This window comes from Bidens hawaiensis, unplaced genomic scaffold, assembly GCF_021521415.1.
Source record: "Bidens hawaiensis isolate Kalapana, Puna unplaced genomic scaffold, B.hawaiensis_p1.1 tig00013251_1, whole genome shotgun sequence".
In the NCBI taxonomy this organism is placed as follows: Eukaryota; Viridiplantae; Streptophyta; class Magnoliopsida; order Asterales; family Asteraceae; genus Bidens; species Bidens hawaiensis.
The window spans coordinates 266,735-288,456 of record NW_027492121.1 but is presented as its reverse complement, the minus strand read 5'-3'; the positions used below and the strand labels follow the sequence as shown (position 1 = coordinate 288,456).

General features: G+C 32.6%; 1 protein-coding gene across 1 annotated transcript; it reads left to right on the top strand.

Moving 5' to 3' along the window:
- Nucleotides 1-13,087: 13,087 nt before the first annotated feature.
- LOC143543697 (uncharacterized) lies at nt 13,088-21,461 on the top strand. The gene is made up of 7 exons (XM_077035959.1): nt 13,088-13,314; nt 13,667-14,219; nt 14,425-14,565; nt 14,889-14,954; nt 16,020-16,085; nt 20,802-20,861; nt 21,288-21,461. The coding sequence occupies exons 1-7, from the start codon at nt 13,229-13,231 to the stop codon at nt 21,429-21,431; spliced, it is 1,116 nt and encodes a 371-aa protein (XP_076892074.1). The 5' UTR covers nt 13,088-13,228; the 3' UTR covers nt 21,432-21,461.
- The last annotated feature ends 261 nt before the right edge of the window (nt 21,462-21,722 follow it).

Sequence of the window (21,722 nt, the reverse complement as noted above, 5' to 3'; positions counted from 1 at the left end):
CAATGTTGGGCCTAGTACAAACCATCATATACATAAGACTGCCAACCACACTAGCATATGGAATATTGTCCATAAACTTCATATCTTCTTCACACTTAGGACAATCTTGACTTGAAAGTTTAAAGTGTTTTGCCAATGGAGTTACCACAACTTTACTATTATAGCATATGATAAGTTACCACATATGTGTTTAAGAAGTATCTTCTAGGTGTTTTCTGTGTCCCGAAAGTTATGTTCCCATTCAATACCGTCGACCACAAGTTCACAACCTTCTTGTTTATCCTCTCTTCATATTTCAAACTCTTAATCTCCTCCACATCAGCAGTCAGCCCGTGACTCATTGAGAATATTATTTTACTGCATTTTAATACCTTTTTTAGGACTTATGTTTTTGCAACTTATAAAGAACACAACAAAATTACCTATTTTAAAACTACACTTACTTTGACGGTATGCCTCCAATTTTCTGTCCCCATTTTCTGAAATGCAATAACATTGCATTTAGTAACACGGACACCATAATAACCCAATCATTACCTGTAGTAACTTACCCATGTTTTTCTTCACTGTTTTCCTCCCCAACCATCACATAGTCCCATATTCTATCTTCCAAACTCGTTGTCTTGCTTTCAATATCCAACGCCCCACTCATGATTGACATTTTTTCAACTTTTCCTCCAATTTTTCCTGTAACATCCCCAAAATTTTGGTCCAATTTGACAAAATAATAAAGTTAAAGGATCAATAATAAATCTCAAAGACAAGTAATGATAAAATATTAAATAAGGAAATATAAGAAAAATAAGAAAATAAAAATATTTTCTAAGTTAAGTCTTTTCATATGAAAGAAATAAGAACAAAACTCCATTCCACATGGAAGGATGCAAGAAATTGGAAGCATTCTACATGGGTATAAATAAGGAATATGGAATCCATCCCACATGGAAAGTTGTAAAGAAATGGAAGCTCTTTATAAGGCTATAGGGTGTGGTTGCCATTTTGCTTCCCACTTTATGATGCCACCTTAGCGCCACATCATACCCCACTTCACTCCACTATTTTTCACAATACCATGGACATGGTCACCAATTTACCACTTCTTTCATTTTTCAATTAAAATGATAATATTTATATAACTAAAATTAAAATTGTGTGAATAAAAAGCTAAAACAACCAAACTCGACTCGCAATGAGATGAAATTAATAAAAAAGAATCAAATGCATAATAACTGAAAAATATAAACGTACAATACAAAAAAAAACTAAATATTAAGTACTCTGTCATTGGGTAGTTTGAAAAAATATAAATATGTTTCATCAAATCTAAGCATGTGTTAAAGTCGTTTATGAGATCTATAAAAATACTTTTTCAAAACAAATCGTTTCACTAAAATAACATTCATCGTATTTAGTTACTTTTTTTAAAAAATAAAACAAATATAAATTATTAGGCAAGGTTAACTCATTCATTTCGAAAAAAATATCATGCCAAATTAATTTATTTATCATTAAAATAGAAACTTAATTAAATAAAATATATACCATTTAAATAAAAGAATTTGGTTAGTTGGGCTTCAAATAGGCTTCTAACATATTCACGTATGACTTATAAGATTGGCTAAAATTTTTCTTCAAACTAAAAACCCTAAAACTGGTGGTCGTCTTCATCTTCCTCATTACAACACACTCACATGCTCTATCATCTTTTCGCTCTATTCTTCTTCTTGTTATTTTTTTAAAAAAAATTCAACAACTACAGATTAAAAAATCGGTTGAATAATTATACAAAGGAGGATTTGATCGGTGATTTGGTCGGGGAAAATTCCACGATTTCCTTGCCGCTGAGCGGTGTTTGCCGCCGGCACCAACTGCCACCTCAGCCTTTCAGCGGCAAATTGATATCCATACCGGATAGTCTAAGATATAAAGATTCCATAGTAATATTCTTATATGCATAGAATGCATCAAGTGGTCCTAGCGGAGGGTGCGCAACACCCGACACGCACGGGCTCGGGCGAGGACGAGGACGATGGCGACAACGACGACAAAAGGCGTTAGGCGTAATGTGGCTCTTTGACTACGACCAAAATGAAAAATGATATTGAGGGATCCATCGCGCTACGCGATGAGTCCAAGTAAAGACCATCGTGTATCACGATGGTCCGTGATTACTCAGGGACACGTGTCACACCCAAGTGACACGTGGCAGCATGGCACGACACGTGGCAGACGTGTCAGGCCACGTGGCGACACGTGGCGTGATCTCAGGAAAGGTGGCGTCACGATACGCGACGCTGTTAAAGATGGGGCCCATCGCGTATCGCGATTGGACCAAAAATCAACTATAAAAGGGGAAGGGTACGGTTCATTTCTCACACCTACATCCACTCTCTCTCTAACTACTTTCTCTCTTTACCTCGTTTTGCGTGCCACCGACCAGAAAAATATCACCTCGTAATCCGTGCCAATACCCGAAGTTTCCTCGAAGTACGTGCACGACCCAGAAACCCCCGGATGTCGCCTCGATTTGCGTGCCAGTCTCGTAGTACGTGCCAAACTCCGAAGTTCTGACGGTTTAAAGCTCGATACGCGATATAGAGTAGAAGTGTTGCTCGATAGGTTTTAAATATCTAACTCCGAATACCCGAGTAAGGTAGGGGTTATGTCTAAGTTATTATTTTATTATTATAAATGACTTAGACCATAGTTACGGGTATAGCCCAAAGCTTGATTATGATTTAGTATAATATAATTTTTCTTAAGCAAAGGTTATAATTAAAATATTGTTTATTCTTGATTAAGAAACGTAAGCAATTACATACAAAGGATATAGTCAAAATAATATGCCTTTATTATTAAGAAATATAATATTCAAATAGTATAGTTAAATTAATATTTCTTCTTGAAGAAGAAACTCGGTATAGACGTTTCTTTTTTAAGGAGAAATGTAGCAAATAATTGGTAAATAAACAAAGGGACTAAATGTTCAAATGTTTTATATAAACAAATGATTTTATTAAGGTTAAAGCTATACAAAATAGACTAAAGGTCTAAGTCTAGATCGATGATCTAGATATTTATACAAAAAGTTATTCTTGTACTATAGGTCCGAGGTAACAAAACAAGAAGAAGAATCAGAAAACAGGAATCAGTATAAGAAACTGATTATAAACAGAAAAGGTGAATACGCCCCATACCTTTTATAAACTCTTTTAGAGTCAGAATGTTTGTATAGGATTTACGAATCCTTAAAACATTGTGTTATAATAATAAGAAACGGACACTCTGATTAAGAGTATACATGTGTCTGGATCCATTCTTACATGGTGACTCGGCATTTCACCGAGGCCATGCATATCATCAACATGCCTTGTACAAGGTACTTATGGTAATTTGATCCCAATTTAGTTGAGTGCCTAATGAGTAGTCACAAAGGTATTATTGTTGGTTTCACAAAGGTATTGAAAAGATTTTTAAGAGTCAGCGTCATTCACCAGCTGTGTGCTGACGTATTTTCTAACCCATTTTACAGAAAAGCAAGAAAGGTTAGAAAATACAAGCAAGAAGGAATAGAAGATTGGAGTTATAGTCATTGGATGCTATCTGGTGGCTCGGATATTTTATTTTAAAATAATGTAAAGAATTATGTTTTCTAAAGAAAGGTATTTGAAATATCAAATGGGTATTTAAACCCGAGTTTTTAATATAATAATATTTTATTCAAAGACTTCCGCTGAAAAGAAAATATTTCTCAAACAAGCTTTATAAACATTAAACGTGTATATAAACCCGGTGTTTTATAAATGAATATTTTATATAAAGACTTCCGGTAAAACAAAGCCGCAATTCTGATATATTTACAAAACAGGTACCAACTATTGGTCACACGCCTAGGCCCTAAGTTAGGGTGTGACATCCCCTGTCTTCAATTTCATCTTCTTTCTCTCCATTTCAGGAATGACTCCACTCAGATCTATTCCATTTTTCTACGGCTCAACTACATATCACACACGTTTTCACCAAATTATAACGTATGTTTTCCTTACAAAAAAAGATATGAAAATGATATTTCTAAAGATTTTTTTAGAATTCATTTTTAATACCTCTCCTTTGATCATCTTTGACCGTTTGATGCGAGGAACTTCCTACCTCAGCACTTTTCTTTGTTGGTGTGGCTACAACACATACAGAACACCAAAATTAGGTTGTTAATACACTTTTCATTTCCACATGACACTAAACCGACAATAAAACAATTATAATTAATTTTATGCCAATTATACTCAATTTTATGCACTTGTTTTTTAATACCCTTTTTTTATCTTCTTTTACTTTTTGCGGTGAAGGAGTTCGTACATCCACAATTTTCTTTGTCCTTTTTGGTGTGTCTACAACACATAAAAAAGAAACAAATACGTTGTTACTACAATTTTCATTTCCACATTACTACAATATCTTTTTGAATACCTGTTTTTTCATCATCTTTTACTGTTTGAGGCGAATGACTCCCCACATCATCACTTTTCTTTGTCTTTTTTGGTGTGGCTACAACACATAAAGAACACACCAAATATGTTGTTAATACATTTTTATTTTACACTTGTTACGAAATCAATAAATAACAAATAATTTTTATTTTTTACCTATCTGTGAAACACCTAGACTGAAAGAAGGTCCATCGCTTCCAAAATCTTCATGATATGCAAAATTCAACTACATAATACTTTAAACTGTAAATATTACCAATAAGTATGCACTTTTTGGCTTACCTACTGCCTTGGTTTTTATGACAGGTTCCCTTTTCGGTGTTGCATCGTTAACCCTTGTGCTTTTTCGGTTTCATATCCCGGCATCTTGTCATCATCACCCCTGTCATCCTCATCTTGTGTTGTTTTATCATCCGCATTGATATCCATATCTTCAACTTTCATTTTGTCCACATCATTTTTTCAACCTATAAAAAATTTTTCATACATAGCACACGTTATCTTTTCCTACGTATATGTATTTTGACCTTAAATTTTATATGTTTTAATACAAATGAATACTTGCATCTTCAAATTTCTCACTACTATTCATCTCCTCTTCGTTTTCCTGTTCACTTAACCCATTTTTTTCGTGTTCATCATCCACCTGTAGCTCATCTTTGCGTTTTTTTCTTTTCCATTTCAGCCCCATCTTCAGTTTTCCCTTCGCTTTCCATATCCTCTCACATCTCATCCCCTTCGCTTTCTTCGTTTTTTTCTTTATCTTCTGCCATAAAATGATTGGACAAAGAATTTATATATAAGCTGACTTATGTTATCTATTAATTTTTTTTAATTGTTTAATGTTTTTTCACGAATCTCCACGCTGACAATATCCTCTTCTTGGTCATTGTCTAAGCTAACTTTTGTTGCATCTCCAAGATTTTTCTGTTCTTAGACATTTGTTTCTTTCTCATAATACTCTTTTTATCATTTAAAGGTTTTAAAAAACAATACTCATTAATATTGATTTATAAGATAATATATTATTTTTCTAATATCTTACCTTCACAGTTTAGATGATCTAAAACATTATTAATTAACTTACTAGTATCATCATCGTCAACATTTTTTGGATCTCCTACCACACAATTGACTGTTAATGCACTTCTGTAACGGCTAAAAAGTTCTTCAAACTCCTTAGACTGTACGTTCTTATTGATTAGCTTTCTTAACATTTTATCTATTTGTTTTTTTACACTCTCAAACTCTTGGAGATATTCTTTTGCTTCACACACCTTAGCATTTGTTACAAAAAAACATAATATATATTAACATAGGTTTTATTTATTAAATAACATATGTTATAATTTTTTATTTCTCACCTGCAAAACTTCTTCGTCGTCAGCTTTGTCTTCCTTTATCCATTTTCTTATTTTCTTTTTTTCCCATACTTCGAATCCTTCTGCTAACCTTTCTTTTCTATCTCTTGAACTAAGCAACTCCTTACTCCAAAACTTAATTGGATTCGTATTTTCATCTGAACACAGTTCTTTGAAGTCCATGCTTTCAACATATAAAAGTTGTAACAAAAAAATAATGAATATTAGTTTCCTACCAGTTAATGTATTTAAAGGTTTCAAACATCCTGAGCATTAACATTCTTAAATTAACTAAAAAATAACCGTTAAAACTGTCAGTGGCCCGCAGAAGTATTTGCTTACATTACATCTTTCCCATCCAAGCTTACATGTTTTCAAGCATTCCATAATGTAAGAACCCCATCAATTTTCTTGAAATATGTTTTGCTACTTATGTAATGCAAGATTTCCTATCTACATCTCCCTTGAGTTTTGCAGTCCCCCATTATGCATAAGAACAACATTAAGAAATCAAGACGGAACGTGAACGTATCTTTGTCCTCAGCTTCCCTTATTTTTGCCACAATTTCGGTTGGGCCAACATGTAGTCCTGGATATCTCTTTCTCCATTCAGTCACACTGTTGTGACATTCTTCATAATACTTGAGATTTTCAATTTTTTCACCCTCACATGGTATTCCAAACAACCTTCTTATTGTTTTCTTTGTTACCTTAATACTCCCCGAGTCAACCTCAATTTTCATTTTTTCTGGATTGAACCTGTCAACCACGAAATGTGCTAACTTGGCCGGTATCCCGTCAATATTAAAGTTTAGCATCCTCCCAAACCCCATTTTATTTAGTCCTTTCTTTTGATTCTTTCTTAATTCCTTTATGCACATACATAACTGAGACGACGACGACCATGTCCTTATACCATGCCACTTTTCCTTCCTTTCTTCGTCCGTCGTTTCTGCCTTATCTTTTCTACACTCCCTTGTTAGTTTCCCCAAAAACTTTTGACTTGACCACTGGACATTCTCACTTGTTTTGTAATTAAAAATAGTTCTTCCTAAAAAATTTGATCTAGACTTCACAAACATTTTATTCTTTTATAACTAATAATATACCTGGGTCCTCCCCGTCTGAGAATCTTTTGCCTCATAACCTGTTAGTAATAACAAGTTCATTATTTTTATTTTAACTTCTGAAACCTCTTTTAAAAAATTATATGTTAAACTTCACATGCTACTAGTTACCTGTTTGTTTTTTCTTTCCCGTCTTACGTTTCCTCTTTGTGTCAATCTCCTCACTGTCTGAATATGTTATTTAAATTTTCAACAAATTAGTATCAAATGTATCCAAACAAAATTTAATGAGATTCAATTAAAACTTATAACACTATTACGATATTTTAATTTACTTAATATATTATTATCCAATTCTACTTGTCAGTTATTGTTGACTGTCTTCAGTAACATTCCCCCCCTTTTTTAATTTAATGTCGTTTATTGAACTCATCTTTATTTGTTCTTACTGATTATCTTTGTTTTATACCCTCAAACTGTTTGTTCTAACTGATAGCCTGTGTTAAACAAAAATCTTCGCAAACAATAACTATGTTTTACTTAATAAATAACATATGTCATAACTTTATATTTTTCAAACAACTTAAGTTTCTTCCTCATCAATTTAGACTACCATTATTTAAAACATTTAATACTACCATAAAACTTTAAATTTTATCTGAAAGCATTTTTTTTCTGAAACTTCATGTCCCCCCTCGCTTAGTTGTTGTAGTGCTTCTTGGTTGATTCATCTCTTCGGATTTGTCTTCTTCACTTTCTGCCGTATCTGCTTCAAACACAATCCATCAAACCAATACTCCATATTTTCTTGACTATAACATATCTTATAATTTAAATCATTACTCAATATATATACTACCTGATTCTGACTCTTCTTCCCGCTGCTTTTGTTTCTGCACCTTCCATTTTTTTGGTGTCATATCCTCTTGGTAATCACTACCTTCAGAATCTATTCATTCAATAATACATTTAAATTCTTGATAATTTAGGATGTCTATAATGATGCCAATGTTTTAAATACATGTATATTTGTGAATTCTGGTTTTCCTTTTTTCCTTTCCTTTTCTTTTTAAAGATCCTTTGCTTTTCAACATAGCATTGGCCAAATCTTCTTCGCTTTCTTCTAACTCTGTATTTATTAACAATAAATCCAATATCTTTTCAACATCACTATAAAACAACATCATTTTTACTCTTATAGCAGTAACAGTTTAAATTTATACTACCCGTTTCTTTATCTTCATGCTTTGTTTTCTTGTGACTCTTTTTCTTGTCGGTTGATTCAATAAAAATCGGATTTTGAATTGTGCTCCTAAACCCCCTTTTCAAAGTCCCCGCATTATTACAAAAAATCAATGATCAACTATGACTTATCTAAACTTTAAATTTCAAAAAATAGTTCATTTATGTGCCCTTAAAGTTTTGAATACTTTTTTGTTCAATATCAGCAGTGCCACATTCTTTCTTTTTTGAGCTTTTCACATAGATTGGATTACTTAAGGTGTTTTTAATTTCATTCTTTGTTTTTTTCGAAATGCTTCTACTTCTTTTGTCGATTACAAAGTACTTCTTCTTTGATGTGCTTTCCTTCATTTTCTACAATTAATCCAAAAAATATTCAAGATTACACACTAAAATCAAAAACTAATTTTTTTAACTAAGTCAGTGATCTCAGTTTATAATCAACAACAAAAAGCAAACAAATCCCCAACATACATGGTATCTTGTTGTGTTTACGTGTTAAGCATTTTTTAACATTGTTTTAGACCCTAATCATGTAACTTATTAAAAATCTTCAAACATAAACTTTCTTTTCTTAAACCTTAAAAATTTGTAACATTTTTAAATCTAAACTTTATAATTTTAGTACTGCATTTCATTAAGAAATTTTATTACTGAATTTCTTAGTTTAAAATTTTAGTATTTAAACCACACAACATATCTTATGTATGGTTAACCTTCCGTTAAGCTGAAAAGTCTTTCAAAATCAATTATGTTTTCGTAAACTTTTAGATGACCCAATTTTTTGAAAACCTAAAAAATAAAATTGGGTAAAAAACCTTTAAAAATCATCTAGGTTTTCTTAAACTTTAATAAAACCCAATTTTTTTAAACCTAAAAATGAAATTGGGCAGAAAACCTTTCATAATCAATTACGTTTTTCTAAACTTGAAGATGACTCAAACTTTTAAAAACCTAAAACTTAAATCGTTTTTTATATCAACTGCCTGTAAACTCAGAAATACATTTTGTAGCTTGAAGAACGTATATCAAAGAACCAAACGTACCGATTTTGTAGATGACGGCTATCGGATCGACGAAAAGTTAACTTGTTGAACGTATTTAGTTGTTTCTCTCTCCATAACCACAAGAAGATGAACATGTGACATCTAATGTTTTTGTGAGATTTGTTTTAAAATTTAAACGGTTTTATAATTTCTAATTTGTGTTGATTGTCTGCATGTAATGTTGATTAGACATAAAGCAGATGAGGTTTAAAGGTCCGTTTTACCCTTATGTACTTCTAAATTGTTTTTTTAATATAAATCTTGTACTGGTGATAAGGATTTGATCTCAACCATCCGTTACAACAAATCAATGGCTTAGAAAGAGTTTTCGCAACTGGAGTGGGTTTTTATTTTTAACCCTTCCCTATATATATATATATATATAGGGTAAGGATCCTAAGAGAACCCTTTGCAAATTGAGAACTTTGAGAACCATTTTGGACAGCTAAAAACAATTTTAAAAAAAATATTTAAAAAATCATAAAACAAAAAATAATAAAAATTTTAGAAAAGTAAAAAAAACCAAAATTCTTATATTTCATTCTGGTTTCATTAAAAAAAATAAAAAAATAAAAAAACGTCGTATTATACACATATGTATAAATTTATATAATCCTTAGTTACGTAATATACACATATGTACAGTATCATTTATCTTAAATTATACACATGTGTACAAAAAACATGTAAATGTATATATATGTATATATTATACATATGTGTATATAATTTAGCTAAACCGAGTTTTTTTTATGAAACCGGGATGATAAAATAAAAATTTTGGTTTTTTTACTTTTTTCATTTTTACGTTTTTTTTCTATTTTATGATTTTTTTTAGTTTTGGGTTTTTTGTGGTCCAAAATGGTTATCATAGTTCTCAATTTCAAAAAAGTTCTCTCATGATCCTGATCATATATCTATATATATATATTGTTAAACTTTTAGCGGGTGAATTAAGAACACTAACACGAGATTTGATCAACACACGATCAACTCTTTTATTAAGAAAACGACTAACGAGAAAAACTTAATAACTATATCTAACACATTGAACCTAGGGTATATATAAACCCTTGGTTCCGAATCCTATACTAACTCAAATATAGAATTTGAATCCAAAACAAAAAAGATTAAATAAGACTAACTTATCTTATAATAATAAACTAATTATTATATTAAATATTTTTCAAGATATTAGGAGCCTTCAAACTGATTTTGTGTTGGACACGTTTAACACTCCCTCTCAACACCAAACTTCTTCTAACCGTGACACACACGAAGAACCTCGACTCGAAACAACCCTGTGACTCAATGCAACAGGTCACGTCTTCTGGCTTCGGCTAAAGTGTTCAATTCCAACACTCCCTCTAGATTCATACTTGTTCCTCTCAGGTCCTTCACAACCCGCAACACTCATATCTCTTTGGGCTCGTCACACGCCTTCACATGAAGTTGCGTCTTGGCCAGTTACGCCTTAATCTACACAAGATTTAGGACATATTCAACTCACCTCCAAACATCCTTATCACATGCCTTGATTTGGTCCCGAAACCGGACCCCGAACATCTGATGTTGTTGTCTTGTTTAGACAGTCCGATAACGCTACCACTCGGGATTATTGGGTCATCAAACTACCCCGACATACGGAGATTTAACCCTCCCGACACACTGAGATATAACCATACCGACACACGATCATGGCACAACATCGTTGCTCGACACACAGAGATTTAACCACCCCGACACACGGTGATGGCACATCATCACCGAAACCTTCAACTCGATGAACACCAAAACAAAGTTGGCATACAACTTCTGTGCAACCAAAAAGACTAGATCCAAACTGGTCACCGGTCACCACTTCTTTTCTTTTTTTTTCTTCATGACTAAGACTAAACTCAATCTCAGATAACACTCTTATGTTTCAAGTCATCAACTTACAACTCTTTACCAGACTCATGTCGCATAATATGCACCATGGACAAGACACCAACCTGTTATTATTGAATTCGGATTCAACATAAGAATCCCACCACCAATATATTTAAATAATTAATATTAAGGTAATAAATATTATCCCATCCAATTTAAAACCACATAATTCAAGAAAACTTCTTTGGTATCATGGGTAGAAACAAAACAGGTTCCATGCTTCATCGACCACTACCGTTCGTGATTCACTTCAATCCGTTCTCGGCAACACTTAATTGAATTGATACCGCTATTGGAAGACATACACCTTCCATCCGAACTTAATGCGATCGAAACCTCACACTCCTTCGTGGTGATCAGAACGGGACACACCTTTTCCGATCGAAAACTTACTGCAACTGAAACCTCGACACACATTCCTTCGATCGGCTTCTCTGTTTTAAACAAACTAAAACAACAGCCCCTCGCTTCCTTCGACTTCGATCAGTTCAATCACTAACCCGACAAACAGGTTACAACTCATTCAAGATCATCAGACATATCTTCGATCCAAAACTCACCGCGATCGGTTCGATCAGGAAAATCAAACTGAAAACTAGATCACATAGTTGCAATTGTTCTTTTTATTTCTTTCAATCGAACAGAAAGAAAAAACAAATTGAACTTTGACTGTAAGCTATTTATTTATTAAGCCAAAAAAAAACAATTAAACCAACGCAACGGTATTCTCTCGTGTACAAACAAGGAAAGAGGATTGCAACCCCTTATGTGCAGATCATGATCAAGAAGAACTCAGTGGAGCCTATGACAATCACAAACAAATCAAGAAAGAAAAGAAATCGACTACCCGATTAAGAACTAATCTCACGGGAAGAACAGAAACCCAGATTACTTCTTGAATCTGTTCTTAATTTATGAACAAGGAGGAATATATCTTTACTTTGGCTGCAAGCAACAAATCTCATGCACACCAACTTTGGTTTGACAAACAAAAACCAATAACGTACTTCTTTTATTAAGAAAACCAGCAGACGGAAAAATCTTCTTGACACGAGCCATTAGCAAACCAAGATTGACAACCTCCATAATCTCCTCTAACGACCTACTTTACCGAAAATTCCTTTCGTCAAACGGCATGATCCCACACGACTATGGTCTGACTCGAAACAGCTCACCGTCCTCGTCTACTGCCGTTGTTAATTTCCTGTTTATGACCCAAGCCTTTCTTCACGCTTGCCCTCCACCGACGGACACACCAGCCGGTGGAGGCTGCCTCCAATCTTCAAATCACTTCCCGATACGAGCCATAGATCTGATACCACTTGTTAAACTTTTAGCGGGTGAATTAAGAACACTAACACGAGATTTGATCAACACACGATCAACTCTTTTATTAAGAAAACGACTAACGAGAAAAACTTAATAACTATATCTAACATATTGAACCTAGGGTATATATAAACCCTTGGTTCCTAATTCTATACTAACTCAAATACAGAATTTGAATCCAAAACAAATAAGATTAAATAAGACTAACTTATCTTATAATAATAAACTAATTATTATATTAAATATTTTCCAAGATATTAGGAGCCTTCAAACTGATTTGGTGTTAGACACGTTTAACATATATATATATATATATATATATATATATATATATATATAACGCTAAAAAAGTTGCTTGAAAGATATGAGTGTTCACAATAGTTTTTATTGGTTCTCAATGTCTAAATGGTTCTCATAGAACCTATAACATGTTAATTGTAAATTATTGTTTGTACCTCTATTTTTTTTGCTTTCTTTCTTTTCAGTAGGTTACTTTAAGAGGAGAGCTTGAAAGAGAAACATTGTAGCATAAATTAATCATGGAAAAGCTTCATCGCTAAAAGCTCTTTGCACGTACACACACGCACCAAGAGAGATAGAGAAACGATCGAGTCCAATATGTGTGTCACCTGAGTTCTAGAGAGAAAGATTCTTTGCTAATTTTGCTGTGTCTCATCCCCTCCTTTCCTTTTCAGTTTCTTTCAACGCATATAGCAAGAGCACAGCCAGCATAGCTTATAATCACTAATTCATATAAACCAACAATGGAGTCTGCAAATTTTCACCGTCAACAAGAAGATCATCATCATTTTGTGGCTTCTTCTTTTTCATGGTCCCAACATCCCATCTTGTACAACCTTTCTCTCTCTCTCTAAATTTGCTTTTTCAAACTTTTTTCGACTTTAGGTATTGATGCTTTTTCTTGAGATTCATAATTATGTGTACCAAAAACATCACATACAACTCATATACATGCTTGAATTGATTAATTAATAATTGTCTTTATATATTTTGGATTAAAGTATTTCTGTATTTGATCATAAACTCATGATTATATTTCTTGATATATATCCTTTAATGGTAATTATTAATTAGCTAGGGTTTTGCTTTAACCCAAGAACCTTTTGCTACAAATTCATAGATCAGCATGACACGTTATATATAACCCATATATATTTCTTTGTCTTCTTTATATTTTGCAGGAACACAACAAATAACATCATAAATTCTAGAAATCTTGACACTAGTACAAATTCCTTGGCTCAAAACTTCATATTTCCCTACAACAACAGTATGGGCTATCCAGTTGAGAACATTACTCATGAATTACAATGTTTTGCACGAACCGACGATATAGGCAAGTTTTCCGAAGCAGAATCATATCCGAAATTCTTAGAACTTTTAAATTGCAGCCCAACATCATCTAACACTGAAGATTACTCTACCTACTTGAAGAATAATAATCAAGAGGTCATGCTTTTAAATGATCAAAAATGCTCTAATGGGATATTAAGCCAGATTTTACCTACTATAACCGTTTCGAGTTCAAATATATGCAACAACACAACATCATCATTATCATCATCTTCATCATCATCATTATCATCATCTTCAACCATTTCTTCAACCTCTTTTGATATGAACTGCCTGCCAGCATTGGATATCTTTGGTTCTCCAAGATTTGATGGTGCTATGTCTTATGGTTATGATCGAATGATTCAACCGAATCATAGACCATTAGTTTGCCCTAGTAAGGTGAGTTGCAGCTTTTTTCTTCAATTAATAATAAGACTTACAGCTTTATACATTGCATTGGCATTCATCTTTCTTTGATCAAATTAAAGAAAAGGTTCATTCTTTAATGATGACTTTTTGACAAGCTAGGTTGATCATTATAATGCTAATATTTTGAATTAAAGTTGAAAAACTAAACTTTATGTCTGTTTCCATTTTATTAAAGACAACATCCGTCTCCACCACCGAAAGGACAGATCAATCAGCAAAGCGGCCAGCTAGCAAATATGTTGATGCAAAGGAGACTCAATCTGTGGCATCAAAGAAATCAAAACTTGAACCACGATCTTCTTCGGCACCCTTTCAGGTTTTACTTATAAGCACATAATTGTAGTGTTATGATCAAACAGAAATAAATTTGAACATGAGACGTACAAATGAATATAGTAATTATGTTAACATTAGAGCAATAATTATTGCTCTATAGTTTTTGAATGTAACTATGGTGATAATTATTAATTTATTATTACCGTACATTTTTGTATTTGGTTGTATAATTTCTCTAGTTAAATATATATGTTTAAATGATTAACTTCATTTGTATCGAATCTGATCCCTATATTTGTAATATCATTTTCCAACTATTTTTGGTTGAGTTTATCCATTTTGATGGTGTTAAATTACTATTAGGTCAGGAAGCATAAATTGGGGGACAAAGTTGCTGCTATTCAGCAGCTTGTGGCGCCTTTTGGCAAGGTAATGTGTTTCTTTTTCCCTAAAAAACCAGAAAATATCAAACATTGAGAGGTTTTAACCGACAACCATTAAATTCAAATTAAAGACTATCTCTTGTCTTTTTAAAGGGGACGTTTTGTGAATCAATATTAATTAAGTTTAGAATTGGGAAAAAAAACGTAAAATATTATTTTTATATGCTATTGATTTTCATGTAATGTTATTTATTTATACTCATAAGCTAATGGTATAGTGGTATGGTGTTCACCTTTCAAACTGGAGGTGGTTGGTTCAAATCGTTGCAAGTAGGCCCGGCTCCAAGAAAGCAAAAAAAAAAAAAAAAAAATTTGGCCGAAGGCAAAAATAATTTTGGGCCTTAATTTAAAAGAAGTATTTTGTTGGTTTAAACAATTAAATTTTTATATAGGCCGATTTACTTGATTATAATTTGGGTTATGTAAAAATTTTTTGTATAAAAATAGGATTAAACATGTTTAAAATGAGACTTGAACCCATAACATTTTGGTTGAGATCAATACCTCTTTGCCACTAGACCAAGCAAGTGGTCATGTAATTAAGTTTAAACATTAAATATACATATTGTTTTTAATATAAATAAATATAATTTAAAAAAAAATATTCGGGTCTAACAGGGTGTCGGGCTTGTGGCCGTCGACCACCCCGCCCACCCATATGAGCCAGCCCTGGTTGCAAGTGAAATGTTAGGGGGATTTTGGTGAAAATAAATCTGTTGTTCAAAAAAAATAAAAAAAATGTAATGATATTTATTTAATGTACACGTTAAATGCTCGTAATTTAAGTAAAAATATGTATTAGATTTAGTTATAAATATATTAAAACAAGTTTCTTAGTCATTAATATAATAAAAAGTCGATCTAATTTAGTAAAAAAATTATATAAAGATTAAAAATTGAGGACCAAGTAGTTTATAGAGATGTTTTATTAATTAACCCATACCGAACATTAGTGATTAGTGGGTGAGATAAATAAAAGTTAAAATGTGCAACCTAACCAATTAAATAGGGTTAACTTTTTAGTTTATTAATGGAGAATATGTGGTTGCAGACTGATACAGCTTCGGTACTAATGGAGGCTATTGGATATATCAAATTTCTACAAACACAAGTCGAGGTATAGCACATACTTTCTTCATCTCTCAACACATTATTCTTCTTGGGTTATGTTCTTTATTACTTCCCCCATGACTCTTGAATAAGTATAGACTCTTTTATAATAATAATGTGTGGATTTATAATAAACTGTGCCATTAGATAAAAAAAAAATTTTTTTACTAAAAGGTCTTTAACTTAGTCGTATCAACAAATTGGATAAGCTTTTGTCAGTTTAAGTGATTGTAGATCTATGTCCTGTGATACATATAGCTAAAAAAAGTGTAATTTAAGAGTAATGACAGACAGCGTGGTAGTTGGCGTTAAAGTAAATATAAAATATTTTGTAATAATTCATTGGGCCTCTTTAAAAGTGACAATGTGCAACATTTAAAGAAAGTATTTCAAAAAAAATTTAGTGTTCAACCATAATAAAATAAAGTGGTGAGAGCTTGTCAATGTAGGGTTCATGCTGTATCCTACCATCTCGTAAAGGCGTAAAATAAATAAACTAATAATAGAAATTGCCATAAATGAAAGAAAAAAAAGTGTCTTAAAAGTGTAAATATTATTTGTATTTATAAATATATTTATGAACTTGTAATAAAACTATCAAACAACCAATTTTAACTCTTGACATCTACTTTCAGTTTTTGCAAAACCCTACATATATATGTAACGTTGTAGGGCTCATGCATGCACATTACAGCCGTTTAAAACATGCACAGAGATTACATCAAATGAATAAATGCGCCATGCATCTGTAATTTACCAGACAATGAGGTATTGGAGGTGTTTTATATCTTCAGTTTTTTTGTCGGCAAATTCCTTTTGTGTGTCTGTATATATACTAAGGGTGGTAAGCCCAATTAATCCAAATGGATTGTTTTGAGTGAGGTATTGGAGGTGTTTTATATCTTCAGTTTTTTTGTCGGCAAATTCCTTTTGTGTGTCTGTATATATACTAAGGGTGGTAAACCCAATTAATCCAAATGGATTGTTTTGAGTCAAGATGGATAAACTTTAAAAGTGAAATGGTTAGATCAAATATTTTTAAGGAGATTATGATGGGTTGAAAATATACAAGTGAGTTTCATTTATAGGTTAAAATGGGTCAAAACAAAATACCCAAGTTATCCAAAATTTATCTTATTCAAAAAACCCAAAGTCCCAAACTATCACGTGCGAAACAAAACTCATCCGAAACCTAAAACACGATCAAATCGAAACAAAAACCCCGAACCAACTAAAACGAAACAAAAAACACAAAAACGAAACTGAACCGAAATAGAAAAACGACTAAAACGAAACACAAAAAAACGAAATGAAACCGAAAAATTGACCAAAACGAAACAAAAAAGCAAAATGTAACTGAAAAGCTAACCAAAACTAAACAAAAACACCGAATCGACCAAACCGAAACAAAACTGAATCGAAATAGAAAAACGTCCAAAACGAAACAAAAAAATCGACATGAAACCGAAAAGCTGACCAAAACGAAATTAAAAAAAACGAAATGCAACTGAAAAGCTGACCAAAACAAAACACCGAAACGACCAATACGAAAAAAAACAAAACGAAACTTAATTGAAATAGAAAAACGACCAAAACGAAACAAAAAAATCGATATGAAACCGAAAAGCTGACCAAAACTAAACAAAAAAAGTGAAATGCAACTAAAAAGCTAACCAATAAAAAACAAAAACACCGAATCGACCGATACGAAACTAAAAAAACATAACGAAACTAAACCGGATTAGAAAAACGACCAAAACAAAACAAAAAAAGCGAAATTTAACTGAAAAGCTGGCTAAAACAAAACAAAAACACTGAACCGACCAAAATGAAACAAAAAAAAAACGAAACGAAACTGAACTGAAATATAAAAACGACCGAAACGAAACAAAAAAGCTTAATTGAAACTGAAAAACTGACTAAAAAGAAACATAAAAAGGCTAAATGCAATTTCATGACTAGACCAAAACGAATAAAAAACACCGAACCGACCAAAACGAAACAAAAAAATTGAAACGAAACTGAACCGAAATAGAAAAATGACCAAAACGATACAAAAGAAACCGATATAAAACCGAAAAACTGACTAAAACGAAACAAAAAAAAGCAAAATGCAATCAAAAAAGCTTACCAAAACGAAACAAAAAAAAGCGAAATGCAATAAAAAAAGCTTACCAAAACGAAACAAAAAAACTGAAACGTAGCCGACCAAAATAAAACAAAAGGAATCGAAACGAAATAAAAAAAACGAAATGAAACCGAAAAAACTGACTAAAACAAAACTGAAACCGAAAAACCGAGAAATCAAAACCGAAATCATTGAAACTGAGCAGATACCGAAACCGACCAAAATGGAAAAAAAAACAAAAAACAAAAACAAAACAAAACAAAACAAAACCTAACCGAAAAAATAATCCCGAAAAACTCAAACATGAACCGGTGCAAAACGGTTTTTTTTAATGAACGAGGATGATGGGAGAAAACATTTTAGTTATTTTACATTTTGCTTTATTTATATTTTGACTTATTATTTTTTTAATAGTTTTTTTGAATATATTTTTAAGGAGTTTTTAAAACTCTTTGTATTTCAATCTTAATTTTGGTTAAAATGGGTTAGCTTTATCCATCCTGATTTGTATCCATCAGTTTTAAAAATTCATCATAACCTGATACACATCCTGACTCATACCTATTCTAACTTATCACCCAAATCCAACCCAACTCACTCACATTGCCATCTCTAATATATACATATATAAAGTTTCCATTAGTGAATTTATATACATATGAAAATACGCGTATTATCATCCTATCCATACGCGTCTATATTTAAAACTTAACTAGTATTTTTACACCCTCGTGTTGCGGCAAGGGTATAAAACCTTGTATTTACATATCCACTCCACTCGAAAGCATGAAGTTACCACCACCACCGCTTTCGATCGCCATCCCCTCTTCCGCAGTCGGTAACTAATGTTAGCCATTAAGAAAAATGAACAAAAAGTAGACGTAAAAACGTTGAACCACACACGCTCATTGCATCGTGTTATCACATAAAAATTAGACCGAAACATAAAATATAGAAAAAATAACTAAGTCAACTTAACATCTACGCGTTACGATGTGACTGTTAAACGGGAAGATAGACATAACATTCAACCACACACATGCGTTGCAGCGCGTTAACTCGTTAAATTCAAACGTAAGCGTTAAACAAAAAAATGTAAAAGATGAAAAGTATAGGGCACCAAAGTTGAAAGTAGAAAAATATATTTTGTGACATATTTTTAAATAATGAAAAAGTGTAGGGATCAAAAGTAAAGAAATGACAGTTATATAAAAATGAATATTACAATGTACAAGATTGAATGCATAATGTATAAAACATTAAGGGAAAATTCCCAAAATGGTCCAAATGAGGAGAGAGAGAAAAAAATAATCCTAACTGTATCAAGATTCCCAAAATAACTCTTAAAATATGTACTGAGAAGACGCATTGGAAAAATAAACGACCATATTTTTTAACCAGTCAAAATGTGATACGTGTAAAGGTACTGACACACCATACGAGATTTTTAAAAAACTCGTCTGGTCCGACCATATTTTTAAGTTAATTAACTTTTTAAAAAACAGTCTCTCCAGACGGTTTTTTTATGTTTCTCGGCTGGTCCGTTCAAATCATTATTAATCCTGCTTCATCTTCTTTCATCTTCATCTTCTTCTTCATACATACAAGATCAAATACCCATTAACCAAGTCAAACACTAGATTAATCCAACATGCAAAAAAAGTTAACAAATCTAGTGAAGACCGGTTCAGGGGAGTACCCGTGGTGGCGGCAGTGGCGGTGGTGATCGTTATGGTGGCAGAGGCGGTGGTGGTTATAATGGAGTTGGACGTGGCGGAGGACGTGGAGGTGGGTATGGTGGTGGTGATCGTTATGGCGGCGGAGGTGATGGTGGTTACGGTGGCGGTGGTGGTGGTTATGGATGTGGTGAAGGCGGTGGTGGTTGTTTTAAGTGTGGGGAGGATGGTCACATGGCTAGGGAGTGTCCCAATGGCGGTGGCGGTGGTGGCCGTGGTGGTGGCCGTGGTCGTGGAGGTGGGTATTAGATCTTGTAGGTATGAAGAAGAAGATGAAGATGAAGAAGATGAAGTTATGATTAATAATAATTTGAACGTACCAGACGAGAAACATAAAAAAACCGTCTGGAGAGACGGTTTTTTAAAAAGTTAATTAACTTAAAAATATGGTCGAGCCAGACGAGATTTTTAAAAATCTCGTCTGGTGTGTCAGTACCTTTACACGTGTCACATTTTGACTGGTTAAAAAATATGATCGTTTATTTTTCCAATGCGTCTTCTCAGTATATATTTTAAGGGTTGTTTTGGGAATCTTGATATAGTTAGGATTATTTTATTTTTCTCTCCTCATTTGGATCATTTTAGGAATTTTTTCAAACATTAATGTATGTTTCTTCCACTTTTATTATTATATAAATTACTGTTCATTGTTTTTAAAAGAAAGATAAAACAAGAAACATGTAGAAGAGTTAAAATATAAACTTTTTACCATATAACCCTGAAGGTACTGCAGTATGTCTGTTGATTTTCATAGCTTCCCATGTTCCAGGGGAACAGTTAATACATTATATTACATCAAAGTTGTACTTGATTTGACATGAAAAGACTATGAAACCCTGAACACTGTTAAATTTTGTAGACGCTGAGTGTGCCATACACGAAGTCAACAAACAAGATTTGTGGAATATCATCTGAGCTAGTAAGAACAATATTTATATTTCTTTTAATTACCTGAGTTAACTACAATATGATATGATAGCGTCTTCCATTTTGTTTCTTTGTTACTGTACCAAAAGACTATCCTCAAAGTATGATGTTGAAAAAATGTGTTGAATTTGATACAAGTGGTAAGTTAATACTACCACAGTACCTTTAATAAAAATTGGAAATGAGGTTAAATTAACACCCTGTTTGAATAATAAAAAACTGTATTACCTATCGTTCCGATACGAGCATATATAATAAAAAAGGAAACATGATTTAATCATAACTTCTAATTGTGATAAAGATAATTATAACAATTTTTTTTTTGAACGACCAACTAAGTAACGCCGGGTACCCCGTACGCTGCCCCCATTGGCTAAAGGTAGCCCGAGCCGGCCACTAATTATAATAATTTTAACAGGGGCAAATGATCAAGGATGAGAACGGAGAGGCAAAGAGAGATCTTCGAAGTCGAGGATTGTGTTTGGTGCCACAATCATGCTTGTCATATGTTACAGATGGATGTGATCCCTTATCACTGGATCATTCTCAAGAACTTGAATGAGGTGGGGTTTGCTGTGCATTTAACTCAAGGCTGCAAACCAGTAAATTAATTCAGCATGCTTTGATCAAATAAAATTCTAAAATCAATCAATCTTGTGAACAATATTTAGCTTGATGACATTTGAACTCAAAAGTTCAATTAATCAGTCTCACTTATTTCACAATGACAAAAATGGAGCAAATTTGGTCATCTTGTAAAGGATGTTATCAAGTATCGACCATGTTTGATCCATGTTTGATCAATGACTTGATGTTAGATTATATAATTGATGGTTGGACTTAAGCTAGTGAT